Source organism: Gossypium hirsutum, chromosome A07, assembly GCF_007990345.1.
Source record: "Gossypium hirsutum isolate 1008001.06 chromosome A07, Gossypium_hirsutum_v2.1, whole genome shotgun sequence".
Lineage (NCBI taxonomy): Eukaryota > Viridiplantae > Streptophyta > Magnoliopsida > Malvales > Malvaceae > Gossypium > Gossypium hirsutum.
In genome coordinates, this window is record NC_053430.1 from 40,771,079 (window position 1) to 40,790,350 (window position 19,272).

At 37.7% G+C, this 19,272-nt stretch overlaps 2 protein-coding genes across 16 annotated transcripts; both read left to right on the top strand.

Annotated features, from left to right (window-relative positions):
* Positions 1–1,035: 1,035 nt before the first annotated feature.
* LOC107955803 (uncharacterized) lies at positions 1,036–1,582 on the top strand. Its single transcript, XM_016891601.1, has 3 exons — positions 1,036–1,099; positions 1,144–1,277; positions 1,373–1,582. The coding sequence occupies exons 1-3, from the start codon at positions 1,036–1,038 to the stop codon at positions 1,580–1,582; spliced, it is 408 nt and encodes a 135-aa protein (XP_016747090.1).
* Positions 1,583–14,630: 13,048 nt separating this feature from the next.
* Positions 14,631–18,291, top strand: LOC107952886 (formin-like protein 19). 15 transcript variants are annotated; one of them, XR_005930708.1, is made up of 4 exons: positions 14,643–15,074; positions 16,421–16,450; positions 17,241–17,349; positions 17,931–18,291. XR_005930708.1 is itself a non-coding variant. In XM_041118075.1 (4 exons), the coding sequence occupies exons 1-4, from the start codon at positions 15,029–15,031 to the stop codon at positions 17,412–17,414; spliced, it is 234 nt and encodes a 77-aa protein (XP_040974009.1). In that variant the 5' UTR covers positions 14,643–15,028; the 3' UTR covers positions 17,415–18,291. The 15 variants fall into 15 exon arrangements, 6 of the variants coding, with proteins under 6 accessions (XP_040974009.1, XP_040974007.1, XP_040974006.1 ...); XM_041118075.1 differs by adding an exon at positions 16,109–16,177 and having other exon boundaries at positions 17,326–18,291; XR_005930707.1 differs by having other exon boundaries at positions 14,644–16,177; positions 16,319–16,450.
* Positions 18,292–19,272: the final 981 nt, after the last annotated feature.

Sequence of the window (19,272 nt, forward strand, 5' to 3'; positions counted from 1 at the left end):
TGGTAATTTGATGGGTAATGCCTCGTAACCCTAATCTGGCGATGGATAAGGGTTAGGGGTGTTACATGAAGCCCTTGAGTTTTGGGATGAGGCCTAAGAAAAAGGCCAGAGTTGATGGGCCAGTTAGAGTTGTGCCTCCTATTGCACCTACTGGGGTGGCAGTTTTTGGGCACTGTAGTAGACGCCATCTAGACGAATGTTGCAGGACTACTGGGGCTTGTTTAATATGTGGGTTTACTGAGCATCGTGTCTAAGATTGTCTGCTGAAAATTGATCAGATGCAAGCTACGAGTACTGGTACTATGTAGACACCGAGAGTAGTTCAGCAGCCACCTAGGGGTCGAGGTCAGGCCAGGGGTGGCTTCGGCATGGACCGAGGATAGAGAGCACTGGGCAGAGGTGCTAGACCAACTGAGGCGAGGCAGCCTGGTTTGGTCTATGCTACTCGTCGTCATGAGGACAAAGATGCTTCAGACGTCATCATGGGTACGTTCTTAATATTTAATGTACCTTATCTTGCACTGATAGACATAGGCTCTACACACTCATATGTAGCTAGTTCTGTGTCTGAGACTTTGGGGATTCTAGTTGAGAGTATTGATAGTGAGGTAACTGTGTTAAGTCCTTTAGGGCAATCTGTTCGAGTTAGTAAAGCGTATAGAGACGTTTCGCTAAAGGTTCAAGGGACAATGTTTTTAGCTGATCTAATGGAGCTTCTGTTTGGGGAGTTCGATCTAATTTTAGGAATGGACTGGCTAATTAAGCATCGGGTGAGTTTGGATTGTACGGTGAAAAGGGTTGTCTTGAGGACCGAGAAGGACAACGAGGTAGTCGTGATTGGAGAACGACGTGACTATTTGACAAATGTGATTTCTGTGTTGGTAGCAGAAAAGTTAGTGAAGAAAGGGTGTGAGGGTGATTCAGATACTGGAGTACATGTTTAGGAGTTGTGTCATCGATTTTTAAGGCAGTTGGGAGGAGTACTTGCCATTAGCGGAGTTCGCCTACAATAACACCTACCATTCTACTATACAGATGGCACATTACGAGGCCTTGTATGGTCGTAAGTGTTGCATTCTCTTGTGCTGGACTGAGTTGGGTGAGTGACATGTACTGGGTCTGGAATTGGTTTCTCAAACTAAGGACAAGATCTGGCTACTTCGGGATTGACTGAAAGAGCATCTGATAGGCAAAAGTCCTACGCTAATCTAAAGAGAAAGAATATCGAGTATTCAATAGGAGACTTTGTTTTTCTCAAGGTCTCGCCACAGACAAAGGTTCTGAGGTTTGGTCGCAAGGGTAAACTAAGCCTAGATATATTGGGCTGTATCGAATTCTAAAACGTCTAGGGCTAGTTGCCTACCAATTACAGCTACCTCCAGAGTTGAATCGGATTCATGATGCGTTACATGTCTCTATGTTGAGATGCTACCGCTCTGATCCTATGCATATTTTTCCTGTGGAGGAGATTGAGGTTAGTCCAGATTTGATGTTTGAGGAGAAGCCAATTCAGATTTTAGATTGCGACATCAAGGTTCTACTAAGGAAGGTGAAGGTGCTATGGCAGAAGCATAGCACTTAGGAGGCTACTTAGTAGCTGGAGGATTCGATGTGTCAGCAGTATTCTTATCTATTCTGATCAGGTAAAATTTCGAGGCCAAACTTTTCTTTTAGGGGGTAGAGTTGTAACGCCCAAAAATTTATGTGTTTGTTTTTGTGCATGTGTGACAAAATTGAGTATCTACTTCTATGGTTAAGTGTTCTAGGTGTGGTTGAGAGGTCCTAAGTTCAAGCATTGGCTTGGTCAAATTTCTTGTTTTTATATGAATAAATCCCTATCTCTGGTCAGTAGGTTTATAAGGAAAAGTGTGTAAAAATATAACAAAATGGGCCTGCTGGTCTGGTGGTTAAGTTGAGTGTTTAGTTATTAGAGGTCTGGAGTTTGAATCTCTGTGTGAGCAAGGGAATTGTTTTACTGGAGGCCGTGGGAGTGTTTGAGTAAAATTGGATTCTGAGTAGTGGAGTTTGAGTGGGCAAGTGGGGGAGTAAATTGGGGGATTAGGGAGTTATCGGGATTTTATTTTATTTCTCATTACCGAAATTTCTCTCTTCTCAAAAGACTCTGCCATTTTCTCTTCTTTTGCTGTTGAAAATCCCATTGTTTTCCCCTTCCTTTCCGTTTTTGTCTTCCCTTTTCAGTTGTTCTTCAATCGGTTGCACGTTCGGTAAGTTAAATGTGTGTTTTTGTGTTTTGAAAAATTAATTGATAGGTTAATAAGGATTCGTTTGGTGATTAAAGGCGCATCGAAGGGCTGGTTATCGCTCATCGACGTTCTAAGGGCGTGGAATTTTTGCTAATCGATAGAAGGTAATAGCTTATCCCTCGAAAGATGGTTACCTTGTTTTGGGGTTAGATGAATTCAGTTCTAAGCGATTAATCGAATACATATATTTATCAATATTTAGGTTTGAAAGTGCTCGGAGCTTGGATTAGCTTCTAACGATTCTAGGTGTGTACCCAAAAATACAGAAAATGAAAGTCGGCGAAAGTAGAAAAATGTTTCTGTCGATGCCACACGGCCGTGTGGTAGGCCGTGTTCAAGGCTGTGAGCCACAGCATGGCCATGTGATCGACGAGTCAGGCCATGTGTAAATGACACAGCTGTGTGATGACCGAGCAAGGTCATGTGCGACACAAGGGCTCGACCTTTTAGGTCGTGTGGGCCCACAAGGGTGAACCACACGAGCGTGTGGGATTCTGGGCCAAGCCATGTGATCCACACGACCAAGGCCAAATTGGGCCTTGTAGGCTACATGGGCTTGTGGGCCCACACAGGTAGGCTATATGGGCATGTGAGCCCATTTTTCTGAAGTGAGCTGTAAGGTTGCAGGTGTCATCCAAGTCGACTGTGAACCTACTGTAAGGTCGGTAAGCGTTACTTAGACCTCTAAATGAGTATTCTGACTGTCTGTTTTCTGTACTGAGCATGAACTGCGATATCTGAACTGATTGTGTGAACTGGTAGATTGCAAGTTAGCATGTCATATTTGTATGTTGCATTGCATGGGGGTTGGGTTGACATTTTGGAGGAAGTATTCTAAAAGGCTCTTAAGCCTGATATCTGGCAGCTCAGCTGCAATTATCTGATTATGTGCCAGATTTCGGTACAGCATGGTGTGTAGGAATGGGTGGGTTGATTTTATCCCCACATGGTGTGTAGGGTTGGGCGGAGTTGGTGTGTAGAGGCTAGTAGGTAGGACTCTGTTATTCTGTTTTGTACTACATGTTATGTCTGAGACGGGTTATAGCCCTAATTTGCATCTGATTCTGTATCTGAGTGGGCTAAGGTCCATACCGTTTCCGTAAAGGGCTCAGGCCCGAACTATGTATAAATATATGACTGATTTTGGATATTGTACTGTGTGTATATTTTCTGTGGGGATTACACACTAAGTTTGTGAAAACTCACCCTTTTCTGTTTAATCTGTTCAGAAAAATCCCTAGATTTAGGCGGATTAGTGTAGCAGAGGTCTCGACGATGGCCACTCGTAAAAGTTTGGACTATTTTTCGCTACTTTTCCTATTCTGGTTATGTGTGTTGGAAGTTTTTTATGTAAATGTTTAGGACTTTGGACTTTTCTAGTTTTTAATTCGGTTTTTACTTTGTTGATGATTTGTTACTGATAAGCAAGATTTAGAATTTTGTTTTCTCTAAAAGCAAATGTTTTTTTTCTAAAATTAAAATGATTTTCTTAAGCTTCCACGTAAAAGAGATATGTTTTAAAGAAAATCAATGAGAACACATTTTCCAGACTAAGTAAAAAATAATAACTGGAACAATTTTAATGTATCGATGCATTTTCAAAAACACTCTCAAGTGACATTGCTAGATTCGGCCATAACGTTCAGGCCGGGTTTAAGGTGTGACATTTAGTCGTATTAGAGCTAGGTTGCAAAACTCGACTGCAAGTTGGGTTTTAAATTTGGTTTTAAAGAAACGATTTTCAATAGGTTGAAATATATTGACTGAGAATATGGTACACCGAGTGAGTCTTCTATGCCGATCCTGTAAGTGTTCTAAAACCCTGTTAAGATTTATCTGAAAATACTACTAGTATGTTTTGAATCAACAATACGTAGTATGCTATATTGAAAACACCCTAGGTAGTGTAAACTGAAAATTGCAGTAAAACAGCGATTTGCGATAGCGAATTCTGAATTTCTGATACTGCCTTGCATAAAACATCTGCTAATAAATACCGGAGCTGTAACTAATGCATAAAAATGTTAATACATATAAACTCGTAATATACGATGAGCGCACAAGGTACTCACGGACGGGGTACAAGAGGCCGTGGTAGAGGCCGTAGAGGGGCTCAAGCTGGGTCCTCATCATCTGGAAATCTACCTAATCTTGATACGAGTGAGATGACGGTCTCACCTACTATAGAGACTGGGTTTCATGATCATGTGGCTGAGGACGATGCACTATCCCAAGTGATGTTGCGGATTCTAGAGAGGGTTATTGGGCCCAATACTAGAGCTGGGGGCTGAGGGTTGGTTATGGAACGACTTCGGTCAAATGGGGCTATGTTGTTCAGGGGCCTTACTAGAGTCACCCCTAACGTGGCTGAATATTTGATGGAGGCTATGGAGAAGATCATGGATGATTTGGATTTTACCTCTGAGCAGAAACTAAAGGGGGTTGCTTCTCTGCTTTGCGACGAAGCGTATCAGTGGTGGCAGACAGTTAAGGAGGGCACTTAGCCCGACAGATTGACTTGGGATTACTTTAAGATGGCTTTTCAGAGTAAGTATGTGGGGGCCAGTTACATTGACGCAAGGAAACGTGAGTTCCCTAATCTCACCCAAGGAGGCCGTATAGTACTGAGTATGAGGCCGAATTTCTGAGATTGAGCTGGTATGTGCGAGACATGGTGGCGACTGAGTATGAGTGTTGTATATGCTTCGGGGATGGTCTCAGGGACAGTTTTTGAGTTTTGATAGCTCCACAGAGGGAGCATGATTTTTCTGCTTTAGTTGAAAATGCGAAGATCGTCGAGGAGGTTAAGCACGCTGAGCGCCAAAACCTAGAGAATAGAATGAATAAGAAGGAATTGGAGCCGTCGAGTTCTGGGATGAGGCCTAAAAAAAAGGCCAGAGCTGATGGACCAGTTAGAGTTGGGCCTCCTGTTGCACCTACTGGGGTGGCAGTTTGTGGGCACTATAGTAAACGCCATCCGAGAAAATGTTAGAGGACTAGTGGGGCTTGTTTAAAATGTGGCTCTACTGAGTATCGTATCAGAGATTGATCGCTAAGAATCGATCAGATGCAAGGTACGGGTACTGGTATTTCCCGACCACTAAGAGTTGTTCAACAGCCCCCAAGGGGCCTAGGTCAGGCCAGGGGTGGTAACGACATGGGCTGAGGACAGAGAGCACCGGGTAGAGGTACTAGACCGACTGAGGTGGGGCAGCCTACTTTGGTCTATGCTACTCGTCGTCGTGAGGACAGAGATGCTCTGGACGTCATCACGGGTACATTTTTAATATTTAATGTACCTTATCTTGCACTGATAGACATAGGCTCTTTAGACTCATATGTAGCTAGTTTTATGTCTGAGACTTTGGGGATTTCAGTCGAGAGTTCTGATAGTAAGGTAACTTTGTTAAGTCCTTTGGTGAAATCTATTCGGGTTAGTAGAGTGTATAGAGGCGTTTCACTATAGGTTCAAGGGATAATGTTTCTGGCTGATCGAATGGAGCTTCTGTTTGAAGAGTTCGATCTAATTCTGGGAATGGACTGGCTGGTTAAGCATCGGGTGAGTTTGGATTGTGTGGCCAAAAGGGTTGTCTTAAGGACTGAGGAGGACAACGAGGTAGTCGTGATTGGAGAACGACGTGACTATTTGACGAATGTGATTTCTGTGTTGGTAGTGAAAAAGTTAGTGAGGAAAGGGTGTGAGACATTCTTGGCCTACGTCAGTATCTCTGGTTTTGGGGACTCTTTAGTTAAGGACATCAGAACCGTAAAGGACTTTCCAGATGTTTTTTCTGAGGAACTACTAGGGTTGCCTTCGAGCCAAGAGGTGGAGTTTGGGATTGAATTGATTTCGGGTATAGCTCTGGTGTCTATCGCCCCTTACCGAAAGGCACCAAAGGAGCTCACGGAGCTTAAGGCTCAGATTCAAGAGCTATTAGATCGTGGGTTTATTCGTTCCAGTGTGTCTCCGTGGGGAGCACCAGTTGTATTTGTAAAGAAGAAAAATGGGACAATAAGGATGTGTATCGACTATTTCCAGTTGAACAAGCTAACGATCAAGAATAAGTACCCACTTCCGAGGATAGATGACTTATTCGACTAGTTCAGAGGGGCCTCTGTGTTTTCTAAAATCGATCTGCGATCAGGATATCATTAGTTGAGAGTTAAGGAGGCCGATGTGCATAAGACGTCATTTAGGACTCATTATGGACATTACGAGTTCCTAGTCATGCCCTTTGGATTGAATAATGCACCAGCGGCATTTATGGATTTGATGAAACGAGTGTTCTAGCCCTATCTATATTAGTTCGTAGCGGTATTCATCGACGACATCTTAGTGTATTCTAAGACTGAGGATGAACACGATGAGTATCTTAGAGTGGTACTACAAACTCTTTGTGAGAAATAGTTGTTTACGAAGTTTTGTAAGTGTGAGTTCTGGCTTCAAGAAGTAACCTTTTTGGGACATGTGGTTTTGACTGAGGGAATTCATGTTGATCCTCGTAAGATTGAGGCTGTGTTGTATTGGAAATAGCCGAATAATGTGTTTGAAATCCGTAGCTTTTTGGGGCTAGCAGGGTATTATCAACGCTTCGTAGAAGGGTACTCCTTAATTGCAACTCCAATGACTAAGCTTTTGTGTAAGGGAGTTTCTTTCGTTTGGACTGATGCACAGCAGAAGAGCTTTGATAAGCTCAAGACCATTTTAACTCAAGCTCCTATTTTGATACAGCCTAAGCCTGGTAGAGACTTCGTGGTATACAGTGATGCATCACATGTGGGTCTGGGTTGTGTTCTGATGCAAGATGAAAAGGTGGTTGTTTATGCATCCTGTCAGCTCAAGACTCATTAGGCTAATTATCCGACGCATTATTTGGATTTGGCAGCAATAGTCTTCGCTCTGAAAGTCTAGAGGCACTATCTGTATGGTGAGAAGTGTACTATCTACACTGATCATAAGAGCCTCAAGTATCTCCTCATTCAAAAGGAGTTAAATCTTAGGCAGGGTAGATGGGTGGAGCTGCTTAAAGATTATGATTGTACCATTGAGTACCATCCTAGTAAGGCCAATGTGGTGGCCGATGCATTGAGTCGTAGAGCCATAACCGATCTGATAGTGATGTTCGCTCGACTTAGTCTTTTAAACGATAGGAGTTTGTTAGCATAACTTTAGGTTACACCGACATAGATTGATCGGATCAGAGACAAAAGATGGGGGATAAGTCTCTTGAGTTGCGTTTCTGTCATGTTGAGAGTGGTGTTACTACTAATTTTGGGATTAACAACGGTAGGGTATTGTGTTTCCGTGGTTAGATTTGTGTACTGAATGATGGGGATTTGAGACTGTCAATTCTGAAAGAGGCGCATAGTAGTCCTTATGCCATGCATCCCGACGGGAATAAAATGCACCGAGATCTGCGAGAGTTGTACTGGTGGCCAGGGTTGAAGCGTGAAGTTACTGACTTCATTGCTCGCTGTTTAACTTGTCAGCAGGTTAAGGCTGAGCATCAGCTACCTTCGGGTCTGCTACAGCCAGTAAAGATATCGTTGTGGAAATGGGAGCGAGTAACGGTGGACTTCGTTAGTGGGTTGCCTCTATCATCCACTAAGGAGGATTTTTTTGGGTCATCGTGGATCGATTGACCAAATCTGCTCACCTCATCCCAGTTAGGATAGACTTCTCTCTACAGAATTTGGCTAAGCTGTACATGTTAGAAATAGTGAGACTACATGGGGTACCTACCTCGATCATTTTTGATAGGGATCCTCATTTCACGTCTTGTTTCTGGAAGATGTTACATGAGGCTCTGTGTTCAAGGTTATACTTCAGTACTGCTTTCCATCCTCAGACAAATGGTCAGTCAGAGAGGGTGATTCAAATACTAGAGGACATGTTGAGGAGCTATGTTATCGATTTCTGAGGTAGTTGGGAGGAGTACTTGCCATTAGTGGAGTTCGCTTACAATAACAGCTACCAGTCTACTATACAGATGACACTTTACGAAGCCTTGTATGATCGTAAATGTCGTACTCCCTTGTGCTGGACTGAGTTGGGTAAGCAACGTGTACTGGGTTCGAAATTGGTTTCTGAGACTGAGGACAAGATTCGACTAATTTGGGATAGACTTAAAGCAGCATCTGATAGGCAGAAGTCTTACGCTAATCTGAAGAGAAAGGATATCAAGTATTCGATAAGAGACTTCGTTTTTCTCAAGGTCTGGCCATGGAAAAAGGTTCTGAGGTTTGGTCGTAAGGGTAAACTAAGCCCTAAATTTATCGGGCCGTATCGAATTCTGAAACATGTAGGGTAGTTACCTACTAGTTAGAGCTACCTCTAGAGTTGAATCGGATTCATGATGTGTTCCACATCTCTATGTTGAGACGTTACTGCTCTGATCCTACGCATATTATTCCTATGGAGTAGATTGAAGTTAGGCCAGATCTGACATTTGAGGAGAAGTTGGTTCAAATTTTAGATCGCAAGATTAAGGTTTTACGAAGGAAATCTATTCCCTTGGTGAAGGTGCTGTGGCAGAATCATAGCACTTAGGAGGCTACTTGGGAGTCAGAGGATTTGATGCTTCAATAGTATCCTCATCTATTCTAATCAGGTAAAATTTTGAGGCCTTAATTTTCTTTTAGGGGGTAGAGTTGTAACGCCCCAAAATTTATGTGTTTATTTTTGTCCATGTATGACATAATTGAGTATCTGTTTCTATGGTTAAGTGTTCTGGGTGTGGCTGAGAGGTCTCAAGTTCAAGCATTGGCTTGGGAAAAATCCTTGTTTTTATATGAATAAATCCCTACTTTGGTCAGTAGGTTTATAAGGAAAAGTGTGTAAAAATATAACAGACTGGGCCTATTGGTCTGGTGGTTAAGTTGAGTGTTAAGTTATTAGAAGTCTGGAGTTTGAATCTCTGTGCGAGCAAAGGAATTGTTTTTGCTGGAGGCCGTGGGAGTGTTTGAGTAAAATTGGATTCTGAGTAGTGGAGTTTGAGTGGGCAAGTGAGGGGGTAAATTGGGGATTAGGGACTTATCGAAATTTTATTTTATTTCCCATTACTGAAATTTCTCTCTCTTCCCAAAAGACTCTGTCATTTTCTCTTCTTTTGCTACCGGAAATCCTATTGTTTTCCCTTTCCTTTCCGTTTTCATCTTCCCTTTTCAATCGTTTCTGTTATTCTTCAATCGGTTGCACATTTGGTAAGTTAAAGGTGCATTTTTGTGTTTTAATTTATTAATTGATAGGTTACTAAGGATTCATTTGGTGATTAGGAGCTCATCGAAGGGCTGGTTATCGCTCATCGACGTTCTAAGGGTGTGGAATTTTTACTAATCGATAGAAGGTAAGAGCTTATCACTCGAAAGATGGTTACCTTGTTTTGGGGTTAGATGAATTCAGTTTCTAAGCGATTAATTGAATATATATTTATCAATATTTAGGTTCGGGAGTGCTCAAAGTTCGGATTAGCTTCTAATGATTCTAGGTGTGTACACAAAAACACAGAAAATGAGAATTGACAAAAGCTAAAAAATATTTGTCGATGCCACACGGTCGTGTGGTAGGCCGTATGCAAGGCTGTGAGCCATAGCACGGCCATATGATTGATGAGCCAGGCTGTACGCAAGTGACACGGCCATGTGATGACGGAGCAATGCCGTGTTCGACACACGAGCACGACCTTTTGGACCGTGTGGGCCCACACGCACATTTTTCTAAAGTGATCTGTAAGGTTGCACGAGTCGCCCAAGTCGACTGTGGACCTACTGTAGGGTAGGTAAGCGCTACTTAGACCCCTAAACAAGTATTCTGATTGGTTGTTTTTTGTATTGAGCATGAATTATGATATCTGAACTGATTGTATGAACTGATAGATTACATGTTAGCATGTCATATTTGTATGTTGCATTGCATGTGGATTGGGTTGACATTTTGAAGGAAGTATTCTGAAAGGCTCTTAAGCCTGATATCTGGCAGCCTAGCTGTAATTATCTGATTATGTGCCGCATTTTGGTACAGCATGGTATGTAGGGATAGGTGGGTCGATTTTATCCCCACATGTTGTATAGGGTTGGACGGAGTTGGTGTGTAGAGGCTGGTAGGTAGGACTCAGTTATTCTGTTCTGTACTACATGTTATGTCTGAGACAGGTTAAGGCCCTAATTTGTATCTAATTCTGTATCTGAGTGGGCTAAGGTCCACACCGTTTCCGTAAAGGGCTCAGGCCTGAACTATGTTTAAATATATGACTGATTTCGGATATTGTACTATGTGTATATTTTCTGCGGGGATTACACACTGAGTTTGTAAAAACTCACCCTTTTCTATTTAATCTGTTCAGGTAATCCCTAGCTTTAGGTGGATCAGTGTAGCGGAGGTCTTGCGGTGGCCACTTGTAAAATGTTGGACTGTATTCTGCTACTTTTCCTATTCTGGTTACGTGTGTTGAAGGTTTTTGATGTAAATTTTGGGACATTGGACTTTTCTAGTTTTTAATTCGGTTTTTACTTTGTTGATGATTTGTTACTGATAAGCAAGATTTAGAATCCGATTTTCTCTAAAAGTGAACGTTTTTTTCTCTAAAATTAAAATGTTTTTCTTAAGCTTCCGCATAAAAGAGATATGTTTTAAAGCAAATCAATGAGAACACATTTTCCAGACTAAGTAAAAGATAATAATTGGAACAATTTTAATGTATCGATGCGTTTTCAAAAAAACTCTCAAGTGACATCGCCAGATTCGGCCATAACGTCCAAGTCTGGTTTGGGGTGTTACACATGTGGTTAGGCCGTGTGTCCCTTGCATGTTGAAAATGAGAAATAGAATGCTCAGAATTGGGTAGACAGGCAGAGACACGGGGGTGTGTAGAGCACGGCCTGACCATATGGGCATGTCCCCAGAGCACACGGGCGTGTGCCCAGATCACACGGTCGTGTGAGCCCTGCACTTAGGAAAATTTTTGAAAAGTCGCAAAAAATTCTTAAAGTTTTCGATTAAGTCCTGACTTGATTATAACACTCGTATTGGGCCTTGAAGGTCCATATAAGGAACTATATATATGATCTTGGTAAGTGAATAGCAATTTATGTAAATTAATTGAAAAATGTTTTGAATGTTTCGGTAATACTCTGAAACCCTATTCCGACAACGGATACAAGTTAGAGGTGTTACACTAATTTTAAGATTTGGGCATCCATTTAAAGAAGATTTGGTGCTAAATCCAATATCAAGATTTCGAGTATGCATCATGCTCTATACTCTCTCAAGAAAGCAAATCTTACAATCAAGGAGTACTTGTCCAAAGTAAAAAGTTTGAGTGATAACCTCATTGTAGCTAGTAGTTTGGTTACTGAGCAAGAACAAGTAAGCATCATCTTGGTCGGTCTTTCCATTGAATATGAGTCCATTTGTGTGATCACCTCAGCTACTCCTATGTCTCTTGACTTGTTGACTAAAATGCTTCTTGGTTGTGAAGCCCGACAGCTGGCTTTATTGACAAAGGTTCCTTTACAAGCCAATTTGGCTTCACATCCCAAGCAAGATAATATTGACAACTCTAAACACACTGTAAACTCTAACAGCTATTCCTAGAAGTTTAAACAGGGACACAAAGAGCAAGGCTGAGGCCGGTCTTGTGGTGAAGCTCGTGGTAATGGTCGGAGTTAATCACAATCCAGACCACAGTGCCAATTGTATGGAAAACTTGGTCATGTGGTTCAGTCTTGTTATCACAGATTTGATGAGAATTTTTATGGTGTGAGTCCTAATCATTCGATGATAGTTAACTATCATCACTTCAATGGGTAAGGTTACTCCTCTCCTACACCTCCATGCTCCTTTATGTCCCATTACTGTAATTCACATCCACATCGTCCTTCTTCATCTACTCAACAATCTTCTTGACCTTCTTCTTTAAGATCACCTGATTAGACCTGGTATCCTGACTCTGGAACCACAAATCACATTACTACAGACATGACTACTCTCTCGTCTCCCTCTCCCTAGACAGGTACAAATCAGCTGTCTATGGGAAATAGTGAATCTGTTTTTATAGCTCATGTAAGCTCTTTTTCTTTATTGGTTGGTCCTAGGCTTTTGTGCCTCAAGAATGTTCTACATGTATCTACTGTTTGTGGAACACCCCCTACCCGTGCCCGTCATCGAAATAGGGTACGAGGCATTACCAGAGTTTACCAAATTAATTTTTTTCTTATTACAAGTTAAATATTTTTCGTTTACCGAAACATGTTATAACGTCCCTTAGATGGATCTCCAAAGCCCAAAACATACATTGGGACCAAACCGGGATTAAATCGAAACCAAAGGGAATTTTTTGCAAAACCCAAAAAAAATTTTTTATGAACTCAATATAACTCCTTTATAGATATCTAACCTTCCCTGCAATTTTAAACCTAGACCAATCCAAATCAACCAATCCAATTCAACATATTTTCAAGATAGATTCATGCATATCCATAAGATAACCTCATCACATACCAAAACCAAGATTTGTTAGCCATACTAATAGCTAACTTTACATTCATTTCACATTAACATTTACTTTATTAACTTATACATGCCATTGATTTCCAAAATAAAATTTCTTGATATACCAAAATGTTGAGGTTGATAGTGTGATATGTCTCCGACCCAATCCGATCTCTGAGCTCTTAATACTACAAAATAGGGAAAAAAGAAACAGGGTAAGCACATTGTGCTTAGTAAGCCCATGTAACAAGAATTATACTTACCTAATATTTTCAATACAATACAATAAATATTCATACATCCATTCAATTTACCATTTACCTATCCACTACAGGAAAATAGGGCTTTAGCGGCGTTTTTAGCGGCGTTTTATCAAAAAACGCCACAAAAATTGTAAAATGCAGAGCAATAGCGGCGTTTTACCAAAAACACCGCTAAAAACAGTGCAATAGCGGCGCATTTGGTAAAACGCCACTAAAAACCAGAGCATTAGCGGCGCTTTCGGTAAAACGCCGCTAAAAACTAGAGCATTAGCGGTGCTTTCGGTAAAACACCGCTAAAAACCAGAGCAATAGCAACGCTTTCGGTAAAACGCCGCTAAAAACCAGAACATTAGCGGCGCTTTCAATAAAACGCCGCTAAAAGTTATATAACCCCTAAACCCCACAAAAATCATAAACACTAATCTATAACCCCTAAAACACTAAAACTCTAAACCCTAAAAATCCTAAACACTAAACTATAACTCTAAAACCCTAAACCCCAAAAAACATCACATGGATGTTGATGTGTATATACATAGATATTAATGTAAAAGCTTATGTTCATAATAAAATATGGAAGCAATACTTAATATTGATTACATTTATTTTTGGGTTTAGGGTTTAATATTTAAGGTTTAAGGACTATGGTCTAGGGTTTTATGGTTTAAGGTTTAATGGCCATGGGTATGTAGTATGTTAATCTCAAGTGAATCATATTCAATAATTAAATCCTAAACCCTATAATTAATTATTGTTATCGATAATATATATCTTGATTTTGATAAAAAATATTTTTTATATATTAATAAGGTGTTATATTGTTTAATGGATTAAAGGGATATTTCGTGGAAAACGTTTTAAATGATAAGTTTACCTTTAAATTTTATTAATAGTTTTTTGTTTTTACTATGTTAATATTTATCTATACTGATTAATTAAAATATATATTTATTTATACGAACGAAAATCCTCTACACTCATTTGTGTCTCCACGTTTTTTAATTGTAACTCATTCTCTTTTTAAAATATATATTTGTGTCTCCACGTTTTTTTTATTTTCTTTTACACAATTATTGATATAACATCATTTTATATTTATATATTGCATGCATACATAAATATTTATATTTATTCAATATAAAAATATATTGATGTATTTATTTTTTTTAAATGTGTATGATAAATCAAAATTAAAGTTTCAACTACACATTTAAACCACAATTAGAATTTCACGTCTACAATTACACATTAAATCAAAATAAAAATTAAAAATTAAAAATTAAAATTAAAATTAAAATTAAAAAATTAAAAAATTAAAAAATTAAAAAAATTAAAAACTTAAAAATTTAATATTTAATATTTTAGTCCATATTTCAATTAAAAAGTTTAATATTCAAAATTCCAAAAAAAGATAAACTCAGTACAAAAAATTTGAAAGAAAAAAATAAAAAATATATGTTAAAAATGAAAAAAATTAAAATTAAACAATAAAAGAAAAACTAAAAAATATATGTTAAAAATAAAAAAAATAAAATTAAACAATAGTGGCGTGAAAAACACCACAAAAGATTGAGCTATAGTGACGTTTTTAATGGAAACGCCGCAAAAGACCACTAATTTTTTGGTACCCGCTCATTACTCCCTCTTCTTCTAGAAAATTTAGTTGCGCGCCCTAAATCCCCAAGTAAAAATTTGCCCCCAAATTTCCCATTTCCAACAACACCAAGTGAATACACCTACACCAATCACACTTCATTTTCCTTTTCATTTTATTGCATTGAATTCATCCACCATAGCTGAGACAACAGGACGGAGCAAATGTCTGAGGACGATGAGTGGCAGCAATCTCCGCCGTCGGATCTTGAGTTCGTTTCCAACAAGGCGCGGGACTGTAACGCCACGGGATCTGGCTCGGGTCACCCAGAGTTCCAGTCGACGTACCCGGACCAGGTTCTGGAGAACATGTAGGAGAACGTTTTTAGGGTTTAAAGAACTTGTTCTCGTTTGCTGCGATGGATTTGGAATTAGTGGCCTTGCTATTTTCGTTAACAAGTGCAGGTATTTTTCTTCCTTATTTTTGCTATCAACAGTGTTCATTATTTACTAATAACCTGCTGATTGAATCTATTTATGGTGTTAAGAGTAATGTTTGTTAGCTTATATAATATGGGATTGAGAAAAAAAATTGTTGTTGTATTGAGATTTTTGTTTGATCTGATTGGTTGTGTTTATAGATTGAATGTTTTTAGATCTGTTTATGGTTTTCTGAAAATATACTATTTTTCTGAAAATTATTTGTCTTTGTCTTCATGTTCTTCTAATATCTTTTCATTTTCCTCTCTTCCTTCTTCTAATGAAAAGAGACTATAATTTCATGTACTGATGTTGGAATTTATACTGCTTGTTAACAGTTTCCTGTTCTGTTTCTTGATATATTGAATTAAGTGTTTATTTTCAATATTTTTGAAATATTTTCTCAGTTTTAAGACTTTATACTTTCTAAAACCCTTTGGCATGAAGGATTCTTTTCAAATCATAGTTTAAAGATGGAAATTGATGTCTAAGCATTGAATTATTTTTATCTTTTTGCATTTTATGGGGACATCTAAACCAAGATGAAGATTGTACTTTTGATACCTAGTCCTATATTTCCCTACTATATTTTCGGAGCAATTTATAATTTAAAAAGGCAGCAGTGGCTGGAACTGCAAGAGGCTATTGATTTTATATCTCTGTTCTGGTAAAGTGGGCTTTGTGCTTCAGTTAGAGCTGCCTTGGTTCTTATTGGTAGTATGGGTTCTTTCTAATTCAAAAATGAGAAAGAAAAGGAAAGAATGGGCATATAATGTATCTCTATTATTGTACTAGATTTTGGTTGATTCAACATTAAGAAGATAGTTGAAGTGCTGGAGAACAATGATTTATCATCTAGCATTTTTAGCAAATACAAGATAACAATTTTCTGGCATTCGCTTTTATGAAGAAGCTCTAACTAAAACATTTAGTTCCTGGATGCTTCTCCAATAACATCTTTCATTTGATCCATCTTTTTGAACAAGTTTTTGATTTTTCATGTTCAATACTTTTTGGAGCTGATGAAAGTGCCACGAGTAGAGTCAAAACTAAGAGTGTTTTGTTTCAAGATTCAGTTCCGAACTCAGGTTTGGCAGTATCTCCATAGTAAATCTGATTTGATAAATTTACAATATTATTCAATAATTAATCTCCTTCTTGTTTCTCCTTTTTCTTTTATTGAATCACTTGTTTATCCTCTGTTCTTACATTTTTTTTACCACCTGCAGGTTTCTAAATTTAAAAGGAGCTTAAATACTGTAAATTCTGCATGTAATGAGGTATATCATTAATGTTGTTGATGACGGCAGTGTTTATTCGTTCTTATCTAGGAAATACATTGAACCAAGGAACTGCAAGGGGTAAGTGACATTCAATTTCTCCTTTTGGCTTCAGTCTTTGATGCTACAATTGCAGCTTGTAAAAAGATTATGCAGAGAAAATATTACTACCTAAACCACATATAATGTATTACTAAAACCAATTAAGGTTGGCCTGTCCAGTCCTTGCATTATCTAAGAATTCGGTAATATTCAAACCGATCAAAAACTAATAAAAAATAATTTTGCTATTTGCATAGCTATGATGATAACACTTAAGAGAATCAGAGATAAAAAGCAATCACTTTTTTCACATTCTGCATCGTTGACATTACACAGCTCTGTAGAACTTTGCTCATATGTTTCCATTTACTTCCATTAAGAAAGAAGATGATTGTAGTTTGTTAGCAATACTGAGATTGCTACTGAATTAATACATCTATATATATTTGAATGATGTTTAATTAAATTGATAAATATGAGAAAAAAGTTTAACCTTTTGATTCTGCAGTCATTGATGATTCATTATATTAACCTTTTGATTTGAGAGTTTATTATTAAACCCTTTTAAAAAAGTTTCAAGCAGATAGACTATAATATTAGAAATTTATGATGCATCATGTTACTGACATGGGGACATGTATGTAGGATTTTTTAGATACGTAATCTTATAAGTTTTAAAAAATTATGAAAATATTTAACTTAAACATTAATTATGGGAATAATTTGATTTTTATAGTAGAGTTAAATGTCTTTATTTTTTCAGGTGATATCAACTTAAAAATTTAAAACAAAAAAATTTTAATACTGCCTAACAAATTGGCGGCACCAGATTAAAATATGCAGGGACAATATTTTGGGCAATTTTGCCCAGCAGAATTAAGCTAATTTTATGGTTATATCTTTAATTAATGCAGGACAGAGCAATGCTTCCTTTACAGGTCAGTTTCCTATTTCTTTGTCATGGATGGATGTATTTATTGGAATATGGAACAAAATAACTTAATACAAAGAAATTTTACATTTGATTTTCTATGCCTTTTAGATCACCTCTAATTTTAAGATTGATTGCAAATGACTAATATTGTGAAATAACACTTACATAAGATAAAGTAGTAACTCTGGCTTTGGTATGCAGGATGAACTGCTTTGGTTGGAATTGCTTGATAATTAATGTTGTGGAATTTTTTTATCCGAGAGTAATTTGGATGTGAATGTAACATTAAATGTAATAACCCTTTGCATTAACAAAAACCACTTCCTTCATCTAGCAAATGATTTCATTTCAGGGTGATATTGGTGATTTTGAGTTTTATTTATGTTTTATGGCATATTCAAAGTCTACAGTTAAGTTTACAGTGAGCCAGTTGACTGCATTTCTTTTTTCATTTTTTACAACTTTTTCTGACCAACAATTTATTTGTTACATATATGTTTTATTTTATTTTAATCGTTAATTGTATGTCACTAATGCTTAATTGTTATAATTTTTTACATAAATGTTTTTATTTTTTTACTCGAGGCTAAGAAGTTAGCATCACAATATCAAAAGGAAGCGGACAAATGCAATTCGGGTATGGAGACGTGCGAAGAAGTAAGGGAGAAAGCTGAAGAAGCACTGTCAGCTCAAATGAAATTAACAGCACTGTGAGAAATAAGAGCTCGTCAGAAAGGGTGGAGAGAAAAGGTCGCCAAATCTAATGCACAGACACAAGGTAACCTCCAGTTTGTCTAAACCATCCACCATGGCCTGATAGGAAGAAAATTAGTAGAAAACGTATTTCTTTCCTTCTTTCTTTTCCACTATTCAGTGCTCTGCAACATTGTAGTAAACATTAGATTTGATAATTTTGGATATTCAAATCTTATATTTTATATGGTTATGATTTAAGTCCTTATTTCATTTAAGTAACTTCATTATAATATCTTATTTTATTGATATTTTTATATTTAATCTAGTTTTTATTATTTATTTTAGTTTTGATTCTAAATTTTTATTTTTATTTTAATATTTAAGATAACTTGAGTTCTAACTTTGGATTTTAATTGTGTTATTAATTTATTATTTTAAATTCTAAATTTAAATTCATTAATTTTTGTATTTAGTTTTAAAGTTAAAATTTTAATAGAAAATTTAATTTGATAATGAATTTTAATAGAAAATTTTTATATTTATATCATGGACATTATTTTTATATTTTTCATGACCTTTATAATATTTTATATATATATTTTTTGAATTTATGACCTTTAGCGGCGTTTGTGGGAAAAGCGCCATTAAAAGTCATGACCTTTAGCGGCGTTTTTTAAAATAAACGCTGCAAACTTTGGTGGCGCCATCTATAGCGGTGTTTTTTGTGGCGCTTGTAAAAGTGCCGCTAAAGGCCTAAAAAAACGCTGCTAAAAGTCAGTTTTGCTGTAGTGATCACACACAAACTCAACCAAAACATTAATCAAATAGCATCATATGAGTTCAATACAAAGATTAATGATTGATGAGCTCATCAATTCCATTTTTCTAGTACCTTATTATTTCTCATATTTATCCCGTTGAATTTATCAGAATTTCGATGGATTTTCAAAGGTACACTTTTAGTGTATAATTTCGGGTCCATCAATTTATATTCATGTGTGCACATTTCCATTTCAGAGAGCACACTCCCGTGAACCTCATTCTTACATCGGGATTACTAGTTCAGGCTAAATCCCCTACAACGAAAATTACTCTAATGAGCTTGGATTTGAATTTCCAGCCCAAGCTAAATTCAGACCCTAATTCAGATTACCCATCCGGGCTGAATTTATTTTATACATATTCTTCGGGAGGGCTATATCAGGATAGGATCACCCGTTCGGGCTAGATC

What these genes read in the sequence shown, in the direction of transcription:
- LOC107955803 (XM_016891601.1), top strand. Translation starts at nt 1,036, where the DNA reads ATGGCACATTACGAGGCCTTGTATGGTCGTAAGTGTTGCATTCTCTTG. An exon ending in CTTGTGCTGGACTGAGTTGG is followed by an intron (nt 1,100 to 1,143) that starts GTGAGTGACATG and finishes TCTCAAACTAAG; the next exon opens with GACAAGATCTGGCTACTTCG. An exon ending in AGGTCTCGCCACAGACAAAG is followed by an intron (nt 1,278 to 1,372) that starts GTTCTGAGGTTT and finishes TACCAATTACAG; the next exon opens with CTACCTCCAGAGTTGAATCG.
- LOC107952886 (XM_041118071.1), top strand. Translation starts at nt 14,848, where the DNA reads ATGAGTGGCAGCAATCTCCGCCGTCGGATCTTGAGTTCGTTTCCAACA. An exon ending in ATTTTCGTTAACAAGTGCAG is followed by an intron (nt 15,075 to 16,420) that starts GTATTTTTCTTC and finishes GTTCTTATCTAG; the next exon opens with GAAATACATTGAACCAAGGA. An exon ending in GAACCAAGGAACTGCAAGGG is followed by an intron (nt 16,451 to 17,325) that starts GTAAGTGACATT and finishes TAATTAATGCAG; the next exon opens with GACAGAGCAATGCTTCCTTT.